The following is a 21,420-nucleotide window of genomic DNA, read 5'->3' on the forward strand; positions in this document are numbered from 1 at the left end:
TTGGGCTTCAGATCAAAAAAATGGAACGTGGATGAAGTGTCTCATTTGCTATAAGGGATTCTGAAAATTGATAAAGTTGGTCTTGATCATGCTATTTGTCTATAGGCGGTTAATAAGGTGCTTATGGATAGAATATAAAGAGCGTTAGTTTGCTTTGTTTTTTTTTTTATTTTTTTTATTTAGGCTTGGTTAGTTTTTTTCGAATATTGATGGTTATTTATTTTAGGCTTGTTAGAATTTAATTTTTGCTCGTTTTATTATGATTTTATTGACTTGTTTTGACATTTGATTTTGGGTTAGTTTATAGACGTGTTATATCTTGTAAATACTTAAGTGTAATGATGTTATCACGATATTCCTCCGTTATAAATGAAAATTTATTAATAAACTTGAGACGGAACCGTTATGTGTACAGTTATTGGCATTTCTTAAAAAAAAAAACAAAAAAATAAATTTACAATATGCTATATTAGTTTTTAGATAGACTTTTGTAAGATTTTTTTATTTTTTTATTTTTTATTATTATTTTTTTTTTATGGCTAAAGCATTTCTCGTTGTTTAATATCAAATTTGATATAATGAGCAATGTTTTCATCTGAATAATTAATTTTATTAATTACTTAAGAGTCCTGCTACCGGTACTGATAAAAGGTACCGGCAGTTTGGACCGACAAGGACAAATTTAAATTTTTATTTTTTAATTTTGTTTTTATTTTAATCATTTTTAATACATCTTTAAACATTTTAAAAGAAAAATATCAATATATTAATAATCACTTCTTTAAATATTAAATAAAAATAATAATCGGTCACTTTTCTTGATTCGAATAGCTTTTTCCAATTACTAAAAAAAATAATAATTAATTACATAAATTAATCCTGAAATATATGGATCTAAGTGGGATATTGCAAATCGCAGACTAGTCTAAGCCAACAAGACCAAACGTCAGTACCTTAATGTTGCCTGTTAGTACGAGATGATCATCAAGTTTTATATGGTTGAATTGAACAGAGTGGTCATAATTCTAGATCGTCCACGTACGTGGAGCCTCCAATTAGGAATAAAGTGACAGGCTATGCTAGGCTAGGCGTGATGATCATATTATTGCCATGCATCTGCTGTCGATTACCATCATCCTATATATAAGTAGAGCAGAAAGTGCAATATCCAATGAAAAGAGAAAATAGATAAGAGAAAAAATGGAGACCATTATCAATTGGCCATATGGAGACTGCAGTTACCTATGTTTGAATACTGAATAGTTGTATACACTGCATTTAATTGCATTTTACTAAAACAATTCTCAGTTTTTATGATAAGGAAATCGTCATCATAAACAACTGGGGCTGGGTGTTACCCTGTCCATACTTAAAAAATTGTCTCAATCTGGAACAATCTCAAACAGGAACAGAGAGAAGCAAAATTATGTCTTTGGTTGCCAACATGCAGGTAAGGACTACGGACCTTGTATCACCGAGTAGTCTAGTTGAAGGCCTTTACGAGACACACCATCCACGTGACATAATTTAATTTGTAATATTTAAATTTTAAAATTTATTTTTCAATTCAAATTATGCAAATGGTATATGGTTTAAAGGTCTTCAAATAGATTATTCTATATCACCACTGCACCCTCCATCCACAACACTCCCAAACCAAGAAAAAGAACTTACATAACCAAAAGGGAAAGAACAGAATTTAATATTTCAGTAAGGTTCGGCGTTTCAATAGCCATTTTTCACTGCAACAATTTATTGATGTTATACAACACTGAGTAATTTTACCCTAAAAATAGTCATTTGCAAGTAAAGAGGCCAAAAATCCCAAATATAACAAAGCTGTATAAGATATGGTATGGATCCCTATGAAAGACTGATGAAGTGTTGCAAAGAAATCACCAAACTTGGAGGCCAATGCTTTGTTTCTTTTACATATGAAACGTCTGTATAGTGAGGATCAAGTAGAGTTGCAATGGTGAATTGATTTTCAGCTAGCAATGGAGCATGCTTGTCCACATATAAGGCTGCTGCTAGAGCTGCATGGACTTCTGCATAATACCCCCACAACAAAGATTTAGACCAATAGCAATTTCAGACAAAAAATATCTGTCCTATCTTGTGTTTTGGAAATGTATCTTTCAGAAATACCTGGATATCCCTTAAGAGATATGGATACATCCTCCATCTCTGCAATTGCCTCCTGTCTGTCACCAACCTCATACAAGGCCAATGCTCTCCCCATTCTTGCATAGTCCGAAAAGGCAAAGTCTTTGTATTGTTCAACGACCTGAAGAGAGATGTAGAAATGATGTCAACTGCGAAACTTTTAGCACCTCTTCCTTACAATTATCAGGTTAGAGTAAGATAATTTCATCAAAGAATCCAAAAGAACAATTTCATCAAACAAGAAAGTTCCAGAGGGAAAAGACATCTATGAGACTCACAAAATTGACACCATGTAATCATAGCGTCCACAAAGAAAAAAACTTGCTAAAGTATGCACAGCAGCACAAGCCACCCTGTGTGATTGGGCTTCCCAAATACATGAAATATTGTGGCTACTTGACAGCAATTGGGAACTAAAACGATGCATAAAGATAGTAACGGACAATGGGCTACCTCTAGAACCTATGCAAGAAATATTTTCGGGAACGAAGCAAGAATTAGAACTCAAGAATATATCCAAATACATCTTGAATACAATAGGAATTAGGAAAGAAACAACAGACTACACAAAATATTTTCTTTTTCTACTCGGTTTCCAGCTTCAGAAACTCTACACTTCGTCTGCCATGGTTACCAAAGGGAAACCAGAAAACAAACAGCGCAGGTACCTGAGTGAAATATAAAAGAGCTTGGTTAAAGTCACCCTTAGCCTGTAGCTCCCTCCCTTTGTCCAAAAGCTCAACGGCTTCCGATACTCTGCGAGAAATCACGGAACTTGCTTCTCTTTCGACAGGACTCACCGGGTCGAAGCTGGCAAGCGCATAACAAGAACTGGATTGAATTTTGTTCGTATAAACAACGCCATCAAACAGAGGAAAGAGGAGAGTAGGTAGGGGAAGAGAGAGAAGGAACAAACGCCTGTTGGGTAATGGGGTTTTGGAGATGGGTTTGAGGGGGTTTGCGTTTGAGTTGGGGATGCTGGAATTTCGAGGTGAAGAAGAACAGGTAGGAAGAAGAAGATGGGATATGGGTGCCTTAGAAACACCCATGTTTACTTGGTCTGGTGGCAAACCAAAACTTGGATTTCTTCCTCTTTAACTTTCCTGTTCGGCGAGGCCGAGCGGCAACTTGTTGCCTTCGAGTCTGACGGGCTTGTTTTTATTGGTACGTATTCATATTATTCTGGGGAGAAATAATTTTTAGAGCAATAATACGTAAAGTCGTAGAATTATAAATATTGTATAATCATTTTAAAAAAGAGTAGGGTCTATGATTAAAAAATTAATTTTTTTTTTCTTATGGGTCCTATATTAATTTATTTTTTTCAAAACGATTACACGCTGCTTGCACAACTACAATTACAAATATCATTTATCTAATTTTTATAAGTTTTAAATACATAAATTTCCTATAAATTTTTGTATATAATTGAATCTCATTTTGAAAATGTGTGAAAAAAACCCTTTCTTTAATGAGCTATGGACATCCAATTTTTGACAAAAGACCTATACGAGATTTGACTATTTGAAATTTAAATGTAGTATTATTTTATTTTTACCATGGATTCTACATTCTTTTTAATATAAAATACATAATGACGCATTTAAATCTAGGGCTGGCATTTTATCTTTGTAGGTGTGTTTTAATTGTGTCAAGTCATAGATATTTGATTATATGGGTCGATTTGAATTATATCTCTTAACTTAAATAAGTTAAATTTTCAAACGCTAATATGATTTAGTTAAATAAAAGGCGTGTTGCATCATTCGTTTTGACTCATTTAATGATTAATTAGAAATTGATCAACTCGATACGACTCATTTGAATTCATTTCATATAAATGGATTGAATTCACTCGTATAACCTATTGAACTCATTAACATAATTCTACATAAAAGTTAAAATCTATATTTATTAGTAGCCACAATATCTTTAAAAAAATAATAAGACTACATACTAACAAAAAATATCAATTATTTTCATAATTTTAACCTATAATGAAACTAATATTATAAATCCAACAATAACAAATATGAGCATAGGTCCAGAGTTAATCCCACCAATACATAAAATAAGTATATTGAGATATACCAATATTACAATTAAACAATAATAAAATCTAATTGAGTTATTGAATGTTGATTTCGGGTTAAGAGAGTTGATCTGTTTATTAATTATGTCTTAACAGATCAATCTATTTTTATTCAAACTCATTTATATCAAATCCAAACCTACTAACTTCATATCGTATTCATGTTAAGTTACATTTTACCACCCTTATTTAAATAATGTTGATTTGTAAATTTATATTTCTTTATGAATTTAACATTTCTTTTTTATAAAACAATATTTGTATCTAATGGTAAAAAAACAATGCCATATCAGCACAATGTGATGAAAGGATAATATTTATATATAATCTTAAAGTGGTCAGTCTTCACGTACTTCATTTAAAATAAAAATAAAAATTAATATTAAAAAAATAATTTTTTTTATATAAATTTTAAATTTATTCATTTTTTTCAAAAGGGATAAACAAAAACTATATATTTCAAGATTATAAATATCATTTATCATAATAAAATTACGACATGAGTGTAACATATTGCATAACTCATGTTACTGTGGTACCTATGTTATGATCAGGAATACCAATTAGCACATGAGCCCCAACCAAAAACTATCAATTAGCATGAGCTTGTCGGCATTCACCAGTTGGGCTTGCATGTCTCTGTCACAAGTGGGCGGTAGGTCTTTAAAAAGCCGAAACTGGGGATAGGGAAATAAGGTACACGTAATGGTACGTATGCTTATGAGTTGGCCAACATTCTGTACAAGTGAAATATCCAACATATGCCAAGTCATCATCCTTGAAACAGATTTCACGACTGGAATCAATATCATTATTCGAAATCACAATCCTTTCATACAAAGCTCGCTTCAAGATTTTTACATGTAATTTGCAATTTTCATCGTTCATATTTGTAATAACACAATGTCTTCGAGGATTGAGAAGAAACCAAGATATGTTTGACATCCAGAATTTGGAGAAATTGGAGGGGATCAGAGTCAGCAACAACCGCTTGTGGATGCATCAGACTGTGGCGGCTTCTCTTTAAAGATGTTCCTTTTAGTCCCTTTAGAGCCTTCAGCTAGCAAGCTAGGTGTGTCCAATATCTACATATGATTGCATCATCATTCATGCTGTTATTCGTAAAAAGACATATAATAATTCAAGTATAGGAAATTTCTTTGTTCCGTTGGTAGCCTATATGCACAGACAACCCCCTAGGTATTTTCTATTCTTGCACATACACCCGTCACTGACGAATCATAAACCGAAGCTAAACAGAAAAACAAGTTTATCACCCACCATACCTTTAAAACAAGCTCTTCAAAGCACTGCTGCACATTCACTCGAGTTTTAGCACTGCATTCGATAAATAGACATCCACATTCCCTAGCAAAGTTGATTCCTTCTTTCTTTGTTACGACCCTATCACTTTCCTGTAAAAGGAAAATGAGCAGCATATGCATGAATCCTCACTGTTGTTCTTTTGGATTTATTGATATATTTACTTTTGCTGAACAAGTGAAATGGTACAAATTTATGCATCCACAAGGATATGGAAAACAAGGTGCAGATCATATAAAAGAGATATGCATGCCAGGTTATGTGGAATGAATACTTCTAAAAGAGAATCATAAAGATACTTCTACATTGAATTGTATATACAGGAATACTCTCGGATGCTTTTTGGTACATATCCAATACTATATATGTATATCCACATCTTAAAGGCTAATAATTTTGATAATGCATAAGTTTCCTGCATACTCTTGGTCAAGATATGAGCTTCTCCTTATATATAACTCTATGGAAGATATTTTATAAATAAACTGATACACAATAAAACTATGAAATAGACATGCTTTGGGGATGATATCATTTGAATGTTAAATAGAATGGAATTCAGCGCCAAGTGCGATCTACTTCTAGGTAAATTATCCCAGTATATCAGCCAACAAGTTCTCAACTAATCTCTTTACCCTTTCTCTCACCTTACATCCCTTCTTTATTGGGGAGATATAATTTAAAATCCACTGGCTAGTTTTCCTGTCATATCTTTTTTTTTTTTGATAAATAAAAATTATATTAATCAAAAGAATGGCAAAAACGCCTGTGTTACAACTCTAATGCCCCACCTAAGTAGGTGCATTAGAGGCTAGAAAGTCCCGAAGGGCCATACCATTAAAATCAACAGCTATGGCCCAGCTACAAAGAGTTCTAAAAAATAAAAGTTTAAGCTCCTCTATAGATCTTTCTTGGTCTTCAAACGTCCTTTCATTGTGCTCCCGCCACAAACTCCACACAATGCAAATCGGAATCATTCTCCACATAGCTTTAATCGGCCGCCTTCCTCTTATGCTTGGCCAGCTAGCCAATGCTGCCTCAACCGTTCTTGGCATCACCCATGTCAATGCCGAGCGAGCAAACACCTCGTTCCATAAAGTCCTTGCTACCCCACAATGTAACAAAAGGTGATCGACTGACTCTCCTCCACTTTTGCACATACAACACCAGTCTGCAATGATAATCCTTCTTTTCCTTAGATTATCAGTGGTAAGAATCTTACCCAACACTGCTGTCCAGACGAAGAAAGAGGCTTTTGGAGGTGCATTGTGACGCCATATCTTCCTCCACGGGAAAAGAGAAGTAGGCTCTGGGGTAAGAACCTTATAGAAAGATTTAACCGAGAAAATACCTTTTCTTGTTGGCTTCCACCACATGACATCCTCTTGCTGGCTGTCTAGATTTATAGAGTATATATAGCTGTAAAAATCTGCAATGCTACTCATCTCCCAATCCTGTAGCGCCCTACCGAAGTGAATATTCCAAACAATCCGTCCCTCCATCACCTCCATAGCATCCGCCACTGAAATATTCTTTGCACTCGCCAGTTGGAAGAGAGATGGGTACGCATCTTTTAAGGCCCGACAATCACACCACACATCGCTCCAGAATTTAATCCTGGATCCTGTACCCACCTGAAACTTAACAAAACGGTTAAAAACCTCCCATCCTCTTCTAATGTTCTTCCACAAACCAACTCCATAAGCCCCCCTTACTTCTCTCGTGCTCCACTCTCCCCATAAGCCGCCATACTTTTTTTCTATAACCATTTTCCATAGCGCATCTGGTTCTCTGGGATATCTCCATAACCATTTGCCTAATAGTGCCCGGTTAAACACCCTTAGGTTTCTAACACCCAAACCTCCCCCCTGGATAGACTTACATACCTGTTTCCACTTGACCAAGTGAAACTTGAACTCATCTCCCAATCCTCCCCACAGGAAATCTCGTTGAAGCTTCTCAATACGGACTGCTACACTTGCTGGAATTGGAAAAAGAGATAAGAAATATGTGGGTAGATTAGAAAGTGTGCTTTTTATCAAGGTGATCCTACCGCCTTTAGACAAGTACATTCTTTTCCACCCTGCCAGTCGCCGCTCAATTTTCTCAAACACCATATCCCATATAGAAGTAGCCCTTGAACCACTCCCCAAAGGCAGTCCCAGATAGGTCATAGGAAGAGAAGCAACCTTACAACCCAGCGTTCGTGCCAATAGGCGGGTGTTTGGAACCGACCCAATTGGCACCAATTCTGATTTATCCAGATTCACCTTCAGCCCAGAGACAGCCTCAAAACAGAACAGTACAGCCTTTAGCGCTTGAACCTGCCTATGCTCAGCTTCACACATGATCAATGTATCATCTGCAAATAATAAGTGGGAAATATCAATGATGCCCCTGCTTGGGGTACCAATCGGGAAACCTGCAATAACACCATTCACAACCAGTGCCGATATCATCCTGCTTAGCGCCTCCATGACCATGACAAACAGCAAAGGAGACAATGGATCCCCTTGTCTCAAACCACGTGAACTCTGGAAAAATCCCACTGAGGTTCCGTTCAATAGTACCGAAAATTTTGCCGAAGAAATACACCAACGAATCCAGGCCCTCCATCTCTCCCCAAAACCACACCTCCTTAATAAGTGTAAAAGGAACTCCCAGTTAACATGATCATACGCCTTTTCCATGTCAAGTTTACACATGATTCCTGCTTTCCTGGCGTTTAGTCGACTGTCGAGGCATTCATTGGCAATTAACACTGCATCTAAGATCTGTCTTCCTTTAACAAAAGCATTTTGGGGTTGAGTAACAATCTTACCCATCACCTCACTTAGTCTATTCGCAAGTACCTTGGATATTATCTTATACACCCCACTCACTAGACTGATAGGCCTAAAATCCTTAATCTCCGTCGCTCCCACCTTCTTAGGTATCAAAGCTAAGACAGTGGCGTTAAGGCTTTTTTCAAATCTTCCCACCCTAAAGAACTCCTGGAAGACTTTCATTAGATCTTCCTTAATAACACCCCAACAGTCTTGGAAGAAACCCATAGAGAAACCATCCGGTCCTGGTGCCTTGTCCTTAGCCATTTTCCTCACAACTTCATAGATCTCTCTCTCTTCAAAATCCCTTTCTAAATGTGATGCGTCACTCAAACCAATGGTATTAAAATCCAGCCCATTCAGAGGAGGCCGCCATCCCGCCTGTTCCTTTAGCAAGTTCTCATAATAACCCGCAACATGATTGTGAATTTCCTGTTCATCTCTGCACTCCATTCCATCCACCTTCAACATTTCAATGTTGTTATTTCTCCTGTGTGAGTTTGCTATTCTGTGGAAAAAGCCCGTGCACCGATCCCCTTCCCTCAACCATACAGCTCTTGATTTTTGACGCCACGACACCTCCTCTAATAGGATTAACCTTTCAATTTCTGCACCCAGCTCAACCTTTCTGTCTTTTTCTGCCTGTGTGAGGTGTTGTACCTCTTGGAGTCTCTCAAGCGCCTGAAGTTCCGCCAGCTTTGCTTTTTTGGATTCCCCTACATTGCCAAACGATTCCAAGTTCCAAGTTTGGAGATCCTTTTTAAGAGCTTTCAATTTCGCCGCAAAAATGTAACTCGGGGTTCCTTGAAACTGATAGGAGGACCACCATTGTTTAACCCTATCCACAAAACCTTCTGATTTTAGCCACATATTCTCAAATTTAAACGGCCGACGACCCTTCCGAATACCTCCACAGTCTAACATAATTGGCCTTTCCTGTCATATCTAATTTTGAATATCCATCGATAGACTAATGTACAGAGAAAGAAAGAATCATCGCAAAAGAAATTAAGATGATAAAGAACACTTGAATCTGTAAATCCCTCCACGAATACCTTATCAAGCTTGTTTCCAACAAGCATCTTGATGCAGTCTTGATTTGTTGAGTAGAGGTCTATTTCCTTGGCCCACACCTCAGAGAGGTTTGTAAATGTTTCTTTCCTTGTTACATCATAAACTGTGCACAGAAAAAACTAGATCAATAACTTTAAAAAAGAACTCTATGGTAGCGAGTAATAATAAAATAGCAGTCTATGACAGGCAAACTGAGGACCATGCGACTTTAAACTGGATGAGCTTACAAGTTAATGTCTTCTCACAACTAACTATTTGCATGCACATATATGAATTCCTTTGGACAATTGGATTACACCCATTAAACATGGTGATGCCCATTCGTTAGTATAGCAAGACACAACATGTCCTCTTGCAGCTAATCCAATACCATGCAACTTTGTTCTTGAGACATGAAAGAATGGGTACATATCTAGAAAAATATGTAGGTGTTGCTTCAAATTGTTGTTCTCTAGAGGTAACTTTTCTCTCAATCCATGACATCAAAACACAAGAACACATCAAATTTTACATTAATGAAAACAAGCACCGTCATATTTTTGGGTAAGTATGTATTGTCATTTTAGCCTTTTGACTTTCATTCCTGTATTATGCAGGGAAGACATTGCAGTGAAGCCTTTAAGCTTTAAGAGCCTATCATACCAACAAACTTGTGATGATGCATTTAACGGCAAGTTTTCCACGTAAAGCTAACACAAAAAGCTAATAGGCAAAAAAATAATACAGAAGTTATGGCAAAAATAGTACAAACCCATAATGATCCCTTGTGCACCTCGGTAGTATGAACTTGTCAATGTTCTGAATCTCTCCTGACCAGCTGGAAATTAAACAATTAATATCAGTTACGTTTGGCCAAAGCCATTCTTCCCCCCTTATAAGAAAGTGATGAATCATATTCTTCCTAAAGGTCTAGTATTAAGAAAAAGAACAAAAGATAGTAATATTGTCTAGCTATCCAGATGAGTGGGTCTTATTAAAATCCTAGAAGATGACTTCTGATGATAGTGATGTGCATAACTCTACCCTAAGATACAAGAAGTCAGTGTAATGATAACCCATAGCTTCATCTTCCATGGACCATAACTCTATTTCAAGTCATGCTTAATTGTCTTGTGCATGCATATGCTAATTCTACTCAACAGAACTTTTGGAGATAAATTTTTTTTGATGTCGGGGAACCTCTTTAAGGCAGGGCCATTCGGATGCACCTCTGCAGAGTAAACCTCGGTCCTGTGCACCGCACCTTCTAAAGTTTTCCTATACAGAACTGGTTAAATCACTGGCTTTTCACTAGGAGGTGTGGCCCCAAAGGATTGTTTGCACCCATGAGGTGTTGAACCTTAGACCTTGAAGGGAGTGATACCTGAAGACCAAGGCCTTCACCACTTGGGCCAACCCCTTGCGGTTTAAATCAGAATCAGAAAAAATAATAATAATAGAAACTAATAGCTGGAGATTTAATTTTATTTAATTATTTAGAAAATCGGTCATATGATGAATGCATTGTAAATCATTGTTACTATATATCAGGAGTAATTTGGTGAAAAGAACTCGACCCAACATTTGACAATTCTGCTAAAATGTAAACACAAGTACTAAATGCAAATGCGTGTTTGAACAGACAAAGTAGTGTCTCTGTATCAAAACCACATTTTTTGCAAAATAAGTAAATGGACATTCACATGAACACACGTTTGGAGTTACCTGTATCCCAGATTGCAAGCTTCAGCTTTTTGCCACCAATGTTGAGGTATTTCACCTTGAAATCGACACCTGCATGAGAAACCAAAGAAGAGATGTAAATCAAGGCATACTGAAAAGTGACGAGGAAAGGAAGTGGACTTTAATGAGTTGAAAGGTTAATTAACCATGATGCAATTACCATGTTCTCCATAAGCAAAGAATATCAGACAAGACTTGAGAAACAAAACAAAATGGAGTACAGTAATCAGATCTTTGGTCTATTAACATTGACTGGTCGATTTCCAATTGATAGACAAGCAAATATTCTGTCAAGCAACTGCAGATATTTTCTGACCAAAAGCAACATTATGCCAAAAAAAATTGACTCTGGTGGCACATTAAGCAAATATACTAAATTTTATGTCTTTGAAAGAAGAAAATGCTCTCTCCAGTCATCGATATATGCAGCAGAAGCAACTAATTACAAAATTTTAAATAATATATCTAATCATTAGAGACCTAAAATAACCAAAGCTGGCATAAACCGAGTCAATGCAAGTATTTGCATGAGTTTTTAGCACCAAAACAACATCAAACGAGAGAATCTACTAGTTTTTTCAAAAAACTTTTTCTCCTCCAGTTTCTCAGCAACAATGCAGAAGCAAAATGTAATGCAAACCCATTGTTCCATTACACGTCAAGATAAGATTATTCCATTCCATAAATAAGCTTTCATGTCTAACACATCAAAATCCAATTCTTAATATTAATTTTTGTGTGGAAAGACTCGCCTATAGTAGGCGATAGATCTTCAAAGGTATCAGATGTAAAACTCAAAAGTAGGCTACTCTTCCCAACGCCAGAGTCCCCAATCATCAACAACTTGAATAAGTAATCAAACTCGGGGTGATTCAAAGCTGAGTCCATTGAAGTTCACTCTCAAGCAATGCCTGACCCAAAAGATAGAACCGAATTTCAACCAACGCAACAACCTGCAATACAGCAGTAGTGTATCAATTATCAAATCGAAATCTGGGTATATAAATATAACATCAAAACTACATCTATCACCCGAAAAGAAGAAAAGCGATATAATATATAACATAAAAAAGGAGAAGAAAAACAGAGAAAGACCCAGTTCAGACATCCCAATTAAATTGTTATTAAAACCCAGTAATAAATGGGTTACGTCACTTGTGATTCGAATACAATGTCTTTCGACTCAAAAGTATACTGACATAGTTCAAAAGAGAGAACGAAATTCAAGATTCACACACACACACACACACACACACACACGTTGTGTCAAAGAATGAATCACGATATGGCATCGAATATTAGGAACTGCATCAGTCATTTCGTCCGCAGTGTATTCAAAATTCTCAGAAATTCAATTTAGCACTGCCCTTTTCGGTAACCAAGAGCACATGTACAAATACATAGATCCATATATAGAGGAAACTATAATACCAGAAATGTGACGAAATCGGTAGATTGGAGATGAATTTGAAAGTCGGGAGAGAGAGAGAGAGAGAGAGAGAGAGAGAGAGAGGGCTGACTTAGAACAAAAGGCAAATATTGCAACTTGCCAGAGAAGAAGCCGCTGGTAATAACCAAGAAAAACGGGGCGGGTATGAACGGAATTGCATGAGAATTATGGGGCCTTCCACCGACTTTAACACGAAGTTAATGATTTCATAAATATTTAAATTTATTTTATAAAAAAATAATTTTACATTATGACGTATCATATTAAACTATTTTAATTTATAAATAAATTTTTATAGAATCATTTTATAACTAAAACATTGTTATTTATTTTTCTTGGTTGATTGACTTATCAAGGAAACTACATTAAAAAAAGAAAAAGAAAAAAAAGAAGAAGAAGGTGTTATTCATTCTCAAAGTTTTGTCTAATTTCAAAGGTATCCTTAAAAAGGTTAAAAGTAATCTCTATAATATAGATCAAGTTGATCCCTTATCGAATATTAATTTATTTTATTATTGAAATATACTTACATAAGTATAGATATAATATTATATAAATTTATTTACAATCAAGAGTTGGAAAAAAATTAATTAAATTCACCAAAAAAAAAGGGGCTGCCCAAATTTTGGTATTTTTATGCATGTAATTAAATTAAAATGATTCTATTTTTTTAAAGAGAATATGCGAAACTTACACATATAAAATTATATCTAGTATTATGCTAATCTTTGACAGATCAAGCCCAAATGGTTCCTAAAAGATTGCATTTACAATTATTTTAGCCATTTACTAATTTTTCATTAAAAATTTAATTATATAGAACCTTGAAGAATGGCCTACGACTGATTATCAAAGGGATAACAAATGACAATCATGGCCTCTCTCAATGCACCAAATACCGATGGCATCGATCCATTATCTCGTATTCTTAGTAGATTGCAGTGTCGTATAATGTGTCGATCCTTTTAGAGCAAAAACGAGAACAAAGACATTATCATTGAGCTTTTAACTTCCGATTTTAGTGGTGAAGACTCAAAGCAACAATGTTTGGATTGAAGACTCTTCTTACATTGAGAGTGGGGAATCATGTGGATCAAAGGCTTGTGACTTGTGGCTTGATTGGCATAACCCTCAGCCACTAAAATAGAGATTTGGAGTTCGAAATCCCCCCTCTCCCAAATGTATCCAAAAGAAAGAAAAAGTGAGGAATCATGTGGATAGGAGCTTTGAACAACATTCTCGGGAGCTTCGACATGGCATATGGTTTGCGTATACCCAAATTGCTTGGCTAATGGCTTGCCTGATTATCCATTTAATTTCTACGTTTTTTTCTTGGTTTAATGACTTCAATCCCCTTATCTTTTGGCTCATTTCAGTATCTCTGATCTTCCTCAAAAACTTGTGCTTCTAAACCTTGGGGAAACTTTTCATGATAGGACTTGGTTTGGGGCAAATGGCCTCCCGTGAAAATGAAAACATACATTTACATGCAGGTGTAGAGACGTGCCCTTTACATTGTTGACATGGTACGATTTAATTTGTAATAAAAGTTTATTTTCTTTGATGGTAGGATGATGTTCTTTACACCGACTTGTAAGTAGAAAACCTCGTTTCGATGCCTACATACACGCAATCTGGGAAGCAATTTGGAAAGATAACTCGTGCAGGTCATTGGGGGTTGGTAACTATCCCTATCACGCAAAAGATATGGACAAGAAACATGCTTTGTTTTCATTGTCAATTTATGAAATTAAGTTAACAAATGGCGATTTAAAAAGAAAGCTGAACTTGAGGAAGAAGATTGCAAGACACAAGTATGTAGAGTTTCTTCAACAGAAATTTAGGTACATGTGGGAGAAAAGTACATGGTAAGGAAGGTAAAAAGACTTCCCTCCTCACCATTTCCAGAAAACATTGGAACCACACTTGAATTTGTCCTTCCCTTCACACTCCAACTCCAAATCTTCAGAAATAAATGGCACTTTCTGCATAAACACAAAACAAATCAAGGAGAATTAGTTAAAGAAAACCCATTTGTAAATAGGTACAGGTAAAGTAATGATTCCTGGTCATTGAAGAGTCTAACCTTTTGCTTGGCAAGATCTTGGCAACCTGTGAAATTCTCAGGGAACTTGCATGTGCCAAACTGAACTGTATAAGCTCGTGCAAAGTTTGCACCACTTGTGGCCAACCTCTTCTTGTCATTTAGTTCCTATTATAATATTCAAGCTTGGTTCAGTCCCATATTAGAAACCAAAGATGACAACCAAGTAATCATACTGCCAAAATCAGCAAAATAAGCAGCAGCATGATGTTTCCTAAGCTAACCAATACGACTGACTAGCAAAAGTTCATGACAGAAGAAAGCAGCAAAATATACCTTGTTGGCTTTGCTCTTTTCAAGGTATTCTTCGATGACCCCAGCATTGGCAGAGGAATTGGAGGCGGCAGCAGCAGCAGTTGTGAAAAGAGTAGCTGTTAGGCAAAGCAGTGCAGCCCTTCTTCCTTCGCTCCCTCTTGATTCTTTTGGTTCAGAAACTCTAGCCTGTTGAGCCCTGATCACAGGAAACTTGCGACCAGTCACAACTGAGGATGATACGGAAGGCAGGGAAGCAAGCTTGGTGTTGAGCTCGGGCGATCCAGCGCCTGAGATGGCATAGTTGCATGCCAAAACACTGGAGTTCATGGCTGCCATGCTGCAACTCTGATTACACCAGGAAAATAACTTTTATTTCCAAAATAAGCTAGGGAAAAGGTGGAGGAGAGAGTGGTTAATGGCTGTTTTGGGGTTTATGGATATTGAAAAAGGAGTGATTTGATAATGAATGTGATAATAGGCTGTGGTGGGAGTGTGGATAAGGTGAGATTGCCTCACTCCTATTGGCACAAACTCTGTTCTTTCTAGCTGTGATGGGCATTGAGTTTCTGTGGTGAGCTATAGCTTTGGCCCCACTTCCGGAACCAAAATATGTGCTCCACATATCTCTCTAGTGAGGACAGACCCGATTTAAATCACGGAAATGATAACCAGTTGCCCAAAAGACACAGGACATTGTTTGCTCACCGAAAAATAGTAAAGAGAAAGAAAAGCTCAGCTCAGCCAAGATAAAATAAATAATAAGAAAAGAACAGGGGTTTCTAAAAATAAAAGTATCTTAGTTCAAGATTCTTATTTATTTATTTAAATATATTTTTTCCCTGCAGACAAAGATTTTGTGTACATTGAAAAATATTAACTATGAATTGACTTTTGGCAAAATCTGATGGTTTCCAAATGGCTGGTAGGAAGATAAACATTAGACTGGGTGCAACGGGACCTGTAAGAAGGAAAAGAAACGTGAAGACAGACGGAATACATATCAATTTGATATAAAGAGTTCAAGAGTTTGTATGTTTATTAAAAAAAAAAACACTCTTTTCTTTTTATGGCTAATACATAGACCTGAAATATGAACACCCCTGAGGCTCTCGACTCTCCCGACTCGAGAGTTGACTCGGAACGAGTTGCAAGCAAAACATTCTCTGACATTCAAAAAATCATGTTACTAATTAATCGATATACATACTTCTGCTATGAAAGTCTACATGAAATGATTATGATAATATGGTTTTTCAACATTATGTATCAGAACATTTACGCACTTAAAGGGACCCAAGGAAAGAGAGAATAAAAATGTAGAATACATCGCACAGAGCTCAAGCTCAAGAATGCGAATGAAGAAAAGAGGGTCAACTGCTCAAGAATGCCTCCCAACTCCAAAGCACATGTTTGTAAAGGTTCCCCTGATTCTCAAATGGAGGAAGGTGACCTTAACGGTTGCTCAACTATAAATGTGCGACTCTTGCAAAACCGGAGAAACCTTTAATCCTCTGCTTGTCATCTTTCATGATACCAGAAATGGAGATGGGCAATCAGTACTTGGAACAATTTAGGAACGAAAAAATTGTATGAAGTTAAATCCTGTATCTATCATACTATCCAAGAAGAAACCCTGTATCTATCAACTCATGCGATTATCTTAATCGTGACAACCGTTTCCGCTTCCGATTCTTCTTACTTACAACAGCAGTCTTCATACCCTTGGAACTAGATGGAAGAGGCAAAGCGGAGGATGGCTTGCCAACATATGTCCTACCCTTCTTCGAAAACCATTTTAATGGCAGATTGTTTACCACAGAGCCAATGTCGTTAGAACTAGTCAGTTCAACAAGTTTCTGAATTTGATCTAGCATCTGGTGAGTCCAGGCTATTGACAGATCCAGTGAAACTGAATCATCCATTGGTTTTTTCCATAGATTTATCAATATCTCTTTATAGGATTGAAAAGACATTGAAGGTTGATACCCATGATGACTTTTGCATATCATATTGACCTTGATTACATGCTTGCAAAGGTTTCCTTGCATTGACCATGAACAATCACAAAAGGCAAACTCTGATCCAGGATTCCACACCAGACGTGCTAGGTTGCTATCTTTCTGGCTTAGAACCTTCGCAAAGAGGCGGTTCTGATCATTCAAGGTAATAGCAGAATCAGGAATCTGTAGTGCCCTGTGCCATGATGTTGAAGCAATATATTCCTCCTTCACATTTTGAAAAGAATCACTTTCATCTGCATAACGGTCAAGCCAGTAGCTTGAATGCAGTTCAGTAGTCAGCTTGTGTACCAGCCAGTCCACTCTCTGAAGGGCACCAAGATGCGAATCATCAAACAGTTTGGCTTTAAGCTTCACATGATAGGCTTCTATGGCACCAGATGCCTCCTGGCTAGCAAGTGGAAGAGTTCCAATTGTTGAAAGCCACATTTCTGTTAAACAAAAAGCAAAGAAATCTGAGATGCAAAACATTCAAGGCAGTTGCACACATTGTGTGTCTTGTACAACTTTGTGCATGTCTTTGCATGTGCATTAATGTAACCCATAGAGAGAGGGAGAGAGAGATCGAACCAATCTTAGGCACCCAAGAGGCCTTGAAATATTCCATAAAAGCAGTTTGATCAACAAAATCTTTGGCCAATTCATCTAAGGCAATGCGAGTATCAACTCCACTCCATATGCTATACACTATCTCCCCTAGTCGTTTGAATATTTCACGCTGAACTTCAATGTTATTGCATTTCTTAACAATATTCCTTAGCCATGATCTACGAACACGCCAGAGAGAAAAGAGAACAGGACAGCAAAATATATCCCTGAAAAACCCATCGATATTGTCAGAAAAATACTCTATTAATATCATTAGCTTTTTTCCCCAAAACAGAAAGTTAGAGGAAGTGATTCCTGCCTTATGGGATCAGTTTCAGCCGCTGCATCATCAATCAAAAATCCACTGACCTTCCATCCAGGCTCCACACTACGAGCTCGATCAAATAAAGCCTTCATCCATTTAGACACATCTGACTTTGCAAAGCTACGTGTGATAACCCACGCAACAGGGAGTGCATGCTGCCTTGAATCAAATACAAGAAGCGTGCACAAGGGATACTGCAACTCAACAAATAATGATGTAAGCACCCTCTAATTAATTTTTCTAGAAGTAGTATAGATGAGCATCAAAAACTAGTTACCTTAAGTCTCTTTATGCCAAATGTTGAATCAGCTGCAATCAGACTGCGAAGGCCAAAACGGATCATCTGTTGCAATTGCCACTCCGTTTGTATACCCAAAATGAAAGGATCTTCTTCTGAAGTATCCTGATAAAAGAAAATAGACTTTTTATTGCGTTCAACCCACATCCGGATGCTAGCTTGATCATCTAGGTCCAACTCATGGGTAGATCGTTTTATAATCATCCCAAGTTTGTGAACGTATTGGGAAGCAAGACTATTAACTTTTGCATTTGAACTACAGTAACGTTGAATCCCTTCTATGTGCTTCTCTAACACATTCTCTTCAGGAATCCCCAGATAGATCATAGACATTGTCTGCTGTTGAATCTCATTACAGATATAGGGAATTTTCTTCGCACCAGGGCCAATCGCATCTCTGTCAAGTGGCCCATGGCAGATAAAACCAGACTTGTTTACATGGCGCCTGTCATTATAATTATATATAATAAGTGCAAGTGATGGACGAGCATACAGGCGCTTCACCACAAAATGGCAAGTGCAACCTCGCATGGATTGAGGTCTGGCAGCACGATTGCGGGTGTTAAGTCGATATCTTCGACTAGGTAATACACCCCCACCTTCCCCATAATTTTCAGGTCCAAATGAACACCAATACCTTCAAGAATCAAGATAGGAGAATTGCTTTAATGAGTAATATAAAAAATCAAAATAGGAGAATTAAAATAAGAAATTTGAGAAGCTTCCCAAATAGAGGTATGATTTTTGTATCCAACTAGACCCTCACCAAAAAGCTGTATTATTTATCTATATATGTTAACCTAAAGCAAACAGTTAAATAGGTGGGTTACTTTATAAGTGGCATCCATAACAAAGTTCTCAAATCCAAGTCATAACATCAAAACCTACTAATAAGAAAGGTCATAACATCAATATCAAATTTTAAGAATAATTGGAGGAAAAAAAAAACAATGTCATTAAATCAAGTATAAGTCTGTTGATAGGTAAAACAAGTATAAATTTAAAACAGAAATGCCAAGAACCAAAAAAAGTCTCTTAGACTCATGTCATCTGAGTGTCAGATCCAGAGATCACTCATGCTGAAAAGCTTTCGTGGCTTTAAACCATCAAAAGTAGTGTCTGGCCAGGAATGTCTTATACACTGTTCATGACATGCAATACAGGAATTCTGTCAACCAAAAATTAAAATAGCAAAAATTGATATGAAGTTTACATAGCACACTAAAAACTTACAGCCTATATTCCAAATATTCATCATTCTTGTACTCCTTCAAGCTGCCCAAAGATCTTTTTCTTCCCCTCTCAATATGGAATCGTGTTGGGCATTCTACATTAGAGCATTCACCAATTATGAATGCATCAACACGTTCATAAGGAATGAGGGCAACATCATCTTCACGTTCTGAAGTGTGAAACTTGGTCCAAGTCAAATCAGTAGAGCAGAAGTCTTCCTCTGGTGGATCTTGAATAGGGATATCAAGTATGGATTCTACTATAGCCATTTCCCTTGGATCGCTACCCTCGGATATATAAGCTGGTAAGCTTAAAATTAGCACTATGTTATCTGCAACATCAAAAGCATAGAATAAGATAAAATAACCAAATACTGATGGCAAGCCAGTCAAAACAGGCAAATGTGCTAAGCAGAAACTTTAATTATATCATTGCTAATTGTTATGTGATACACCCTTTCAGCTAAAACCTTTATTTTTGCCACAATGGAAGAAGAAAGTTATTTTGAAACAGTGAAGAAGGGTCATCAATTGGCTGAGTAAGTGGAAGTTCTTTTTTCTTGATCAGTAGAGTAAGAGGAACTTTTTCATTTTTACATGAATATTTTTCTTTCAAACCATGCCTAACGCCACGGTAGATGAGCAGGCATACTTTCCTTTTTTTATTTTTTGGTGGGGGATAGCAATATCAAGTACTGTGTTTATCTAATTAAAACAATGTTGAATTCAACAAAAACCTTGATTGACTCCGAGGCACCCACAGTCGCAGGGTACGCAGCATTGAAAAATGGGGCATGCTAAAAGATCAGATACTTTTCTATCATTTCCTTAGCTCGGGGCTAAAGGGATGAAAACTCAGCAATGAAAAATAAAAAATTAGATAAGTTTCAGAGATTAACAAAATCCTAACATGTTTTACACAGAAATTTGGACCGAGGAAAACAGGGTTTCAAATCCCTTCACAAAACCAACACACAATTACTTTAATCCAAAGGTGGGAAACCCGAAATTTTCTCACTTATAACAGTCTGCGGAACAGTAATTAGATGAACGAAAAAAAAAACAGCAGTAGAAATTAGCAGTTCTGAAGCATCTTTCAACTGAACAAATGACACTCCCATATTCAGGAAAAAGATAACACAAATAAATGTATGTAAAAACATGTTCAAAATAATATACTCTCTTCGAACAACAAATCCCAGTCGTGGTATAATACACTCTAATCAAAAAGTTTCCAGAGAGAGAGAGACAGAGTATTATCATACCAGTAATTGCTCCGAGCCAAAAATCCTCAATAGCCACACAGAGAGCGAGAGAGAAAGGGTTTAGGGTTGGCAGACTCGCTAGGGTTTATGACGATGTCCCAGCATGGTGACGGGTATAGTTTTAGCCAGAAAAGCCAAAGCTAAGGAGTGAGATGAACAGTTGTTGGCTGAGAGAGAGTACATGGATTTCTCTAAAGTCGCTTCAGCATATCCTTTCTCCTACGCCACTCCCGCATTAGGTTTACTTGTACTTTTAAGTCGGTGATTAAAGAGAGAAGTTTAAAATTATATTTTTTTGGTAAATCAATTATTTTATTTTTTAATTTTTTATTTCTCAAAGTAAATAGGGTAACGGAATTATATTATCTAATTTAGGAAGAGTAATTTGATTCTAATTAATTTATTTAAGAATTTATATATATATTTTTAAATTAGCAGAAATTTCTTCTTTTTCATTGTCGAAATGAAAATTAAGACTCCGCTTGGTTAACTAAAATCAAAATCAAAATCTCATCTCATATCAACTAATTATTACAATTTTTTTAAATTTTTATATAAAATATAATAAATAATTTAATTTTTTCAAATTTTAATATAAAATTAATATTAAAAAATTATATTATAATAATATTTTATTTATTACTATTCAAAATATCGTATCTCATCTATGTAACCAAACAAAG

At 36.3% G+C, this 21,420-nt stretch overlaps 4 protein-coding genes across 7 annotated transcripts; all 4 read right to left on the minus strand.

The window, feature by feature from the left end:
* Positions 1-1,653: 1,653 nt before the first annotated feature.
* LOC122307140 lies at positions 1,654-3,309 on the minus strand. Its single transcript, XM_043119814.1, has 3 exons — positions 2,835-3,309; positions 2,149-2,287; positions 1,654-2,048 (listed from the first exon to the last, which is right to left on the minus strand). The coding sequence occupies exons 1-3, from the start codon at positions 3,213-3,215 to the stop codon at positions 1,864-1,866; spliced, it is 705 nt and encodes a 234-aa protein (XP_042975748.1). The 5' UTR covers positions 3,216-3,309; the 3' UTR covers positions 1,654-1,863.
* Positions 3,310-5,018: 1,709 nt separating this feature from the next.
* Positions 5,019-12,785, minus strand: LOC122307141 (ras-related protein RABC1-like). 3 transcript variants are annotated; one of them, XM_043119815.1, is made up of 7 exons: positions 12,634-12,785; positions 11,955-12,155; positions 11,185-11,253; positions 10,232-10,297; positions 9,462-9,583; positions 5,545-5,673; positions 5,019-5,343 (listed from the first exon to the last, which is right to left on the minus strand). In XM_043119815.1, exons 2-7 carry the CDS (start codon positions 12,088-12,090, stop codon positions 5,236-5,238), a joined length of 630 nt encoding a protein of 209 aa, XP_042975749.1. In that variant the 5' UTR covers positions 12,091-12,155; positions 12,634-12,785; the 3' UTR covers positions 5,019-5,235. The 3 variants fall into 3 exon arrangements, with proteins under 3 accessions (XP_042975749.1, XP_042975751.1, XP_042975752.1); XM_043119817.1 differs by lacking the exon at positions 12,634-12,785 and adding an exon at positions 12,463-12,610; XM_043119818.1 differs by lacking the exon at positions 5,019-5,343 and having other exon boundaries at positions 5,651-6,292; positions 9,352-9,583.
* A 1,575-nt stretch (positions 12,786-14,360) lies between these two features.
* LOC122307143 (photosystem I reaction center subunit N, chloroplastic) lies at positions 14,361-15,495 on the minus strand. Of its 2 annotated transcripts, none has more exons than XM_043119821.1 (3): positions 15,033-15,495; positions 14,739-14,864; positions 14,361-14,633 (listed from the first exon to the last, which is right to left on the minus strand). In XM_043119821.1, exons 1-3 carry the CDS (start codon positions 15,345-15,347, stop codon positions 14,493-14,495), a joined length of 582 nt encoding a protein of 193 aa, XP_042975755.1. In that variant the 5' UTR covers positions 15,348-15,495; the 3' UTR covers positions 14,361-14,492. The 2 variants fall into 2 exon arrangements, with proteins under 2 accessions (XP_042975755.1, XP_042975754.1); XM_043119820.1 differs by having other exon boundaries at positions 14,361-14,637; positions 15,033-15,480.
* Positions 15,496-16,175: 680 nt separating this feature from the next.
* LOC122307142 lies at positions 16,176-20,977 on the minus strand. The gene is made up of 6 exons (XM_043119819.1): positions 20,738-20,977; positions 19,474-19,804; positions 18,220-18,877; positions 17,937-18,136; positions 17,600-17,844; positions 16,176-17,460 (listed from the first exon to the last, which is right to left on the minus strand). The coding sequence occupies exons 2-6, from the start codon at positions 19,740-19,742 to the stop codon at positions 16,667-16,669; spliced, it is 2,166 nt and encodes a 721-aa protein (XP_042975753.1). The 5' UTR covers positions 19,743-19,804; positions 20,738-20,977; the 3' UTR covers positions 16,176-16,666.
* Between the last annotated feature and the right edge of the window lie 443 nt (positions 20,978-21,420).

The sequence above is a fragment of the Carya illinoinensis genome, chromosome 4 (assembly GCF_018687715.1).
Source record: "Carya illinoinensis cultivar Pawnee chromosome 4, C.illinoinensisPawnee_v1, whole genome shotgun sequence".
Lineage (NCBI taxonomy): Eukaryota > Viridiplantae > Streptophyta > Magnoliopsida > Fagales > Juglandaceae > Carya > Carya illinoinensis.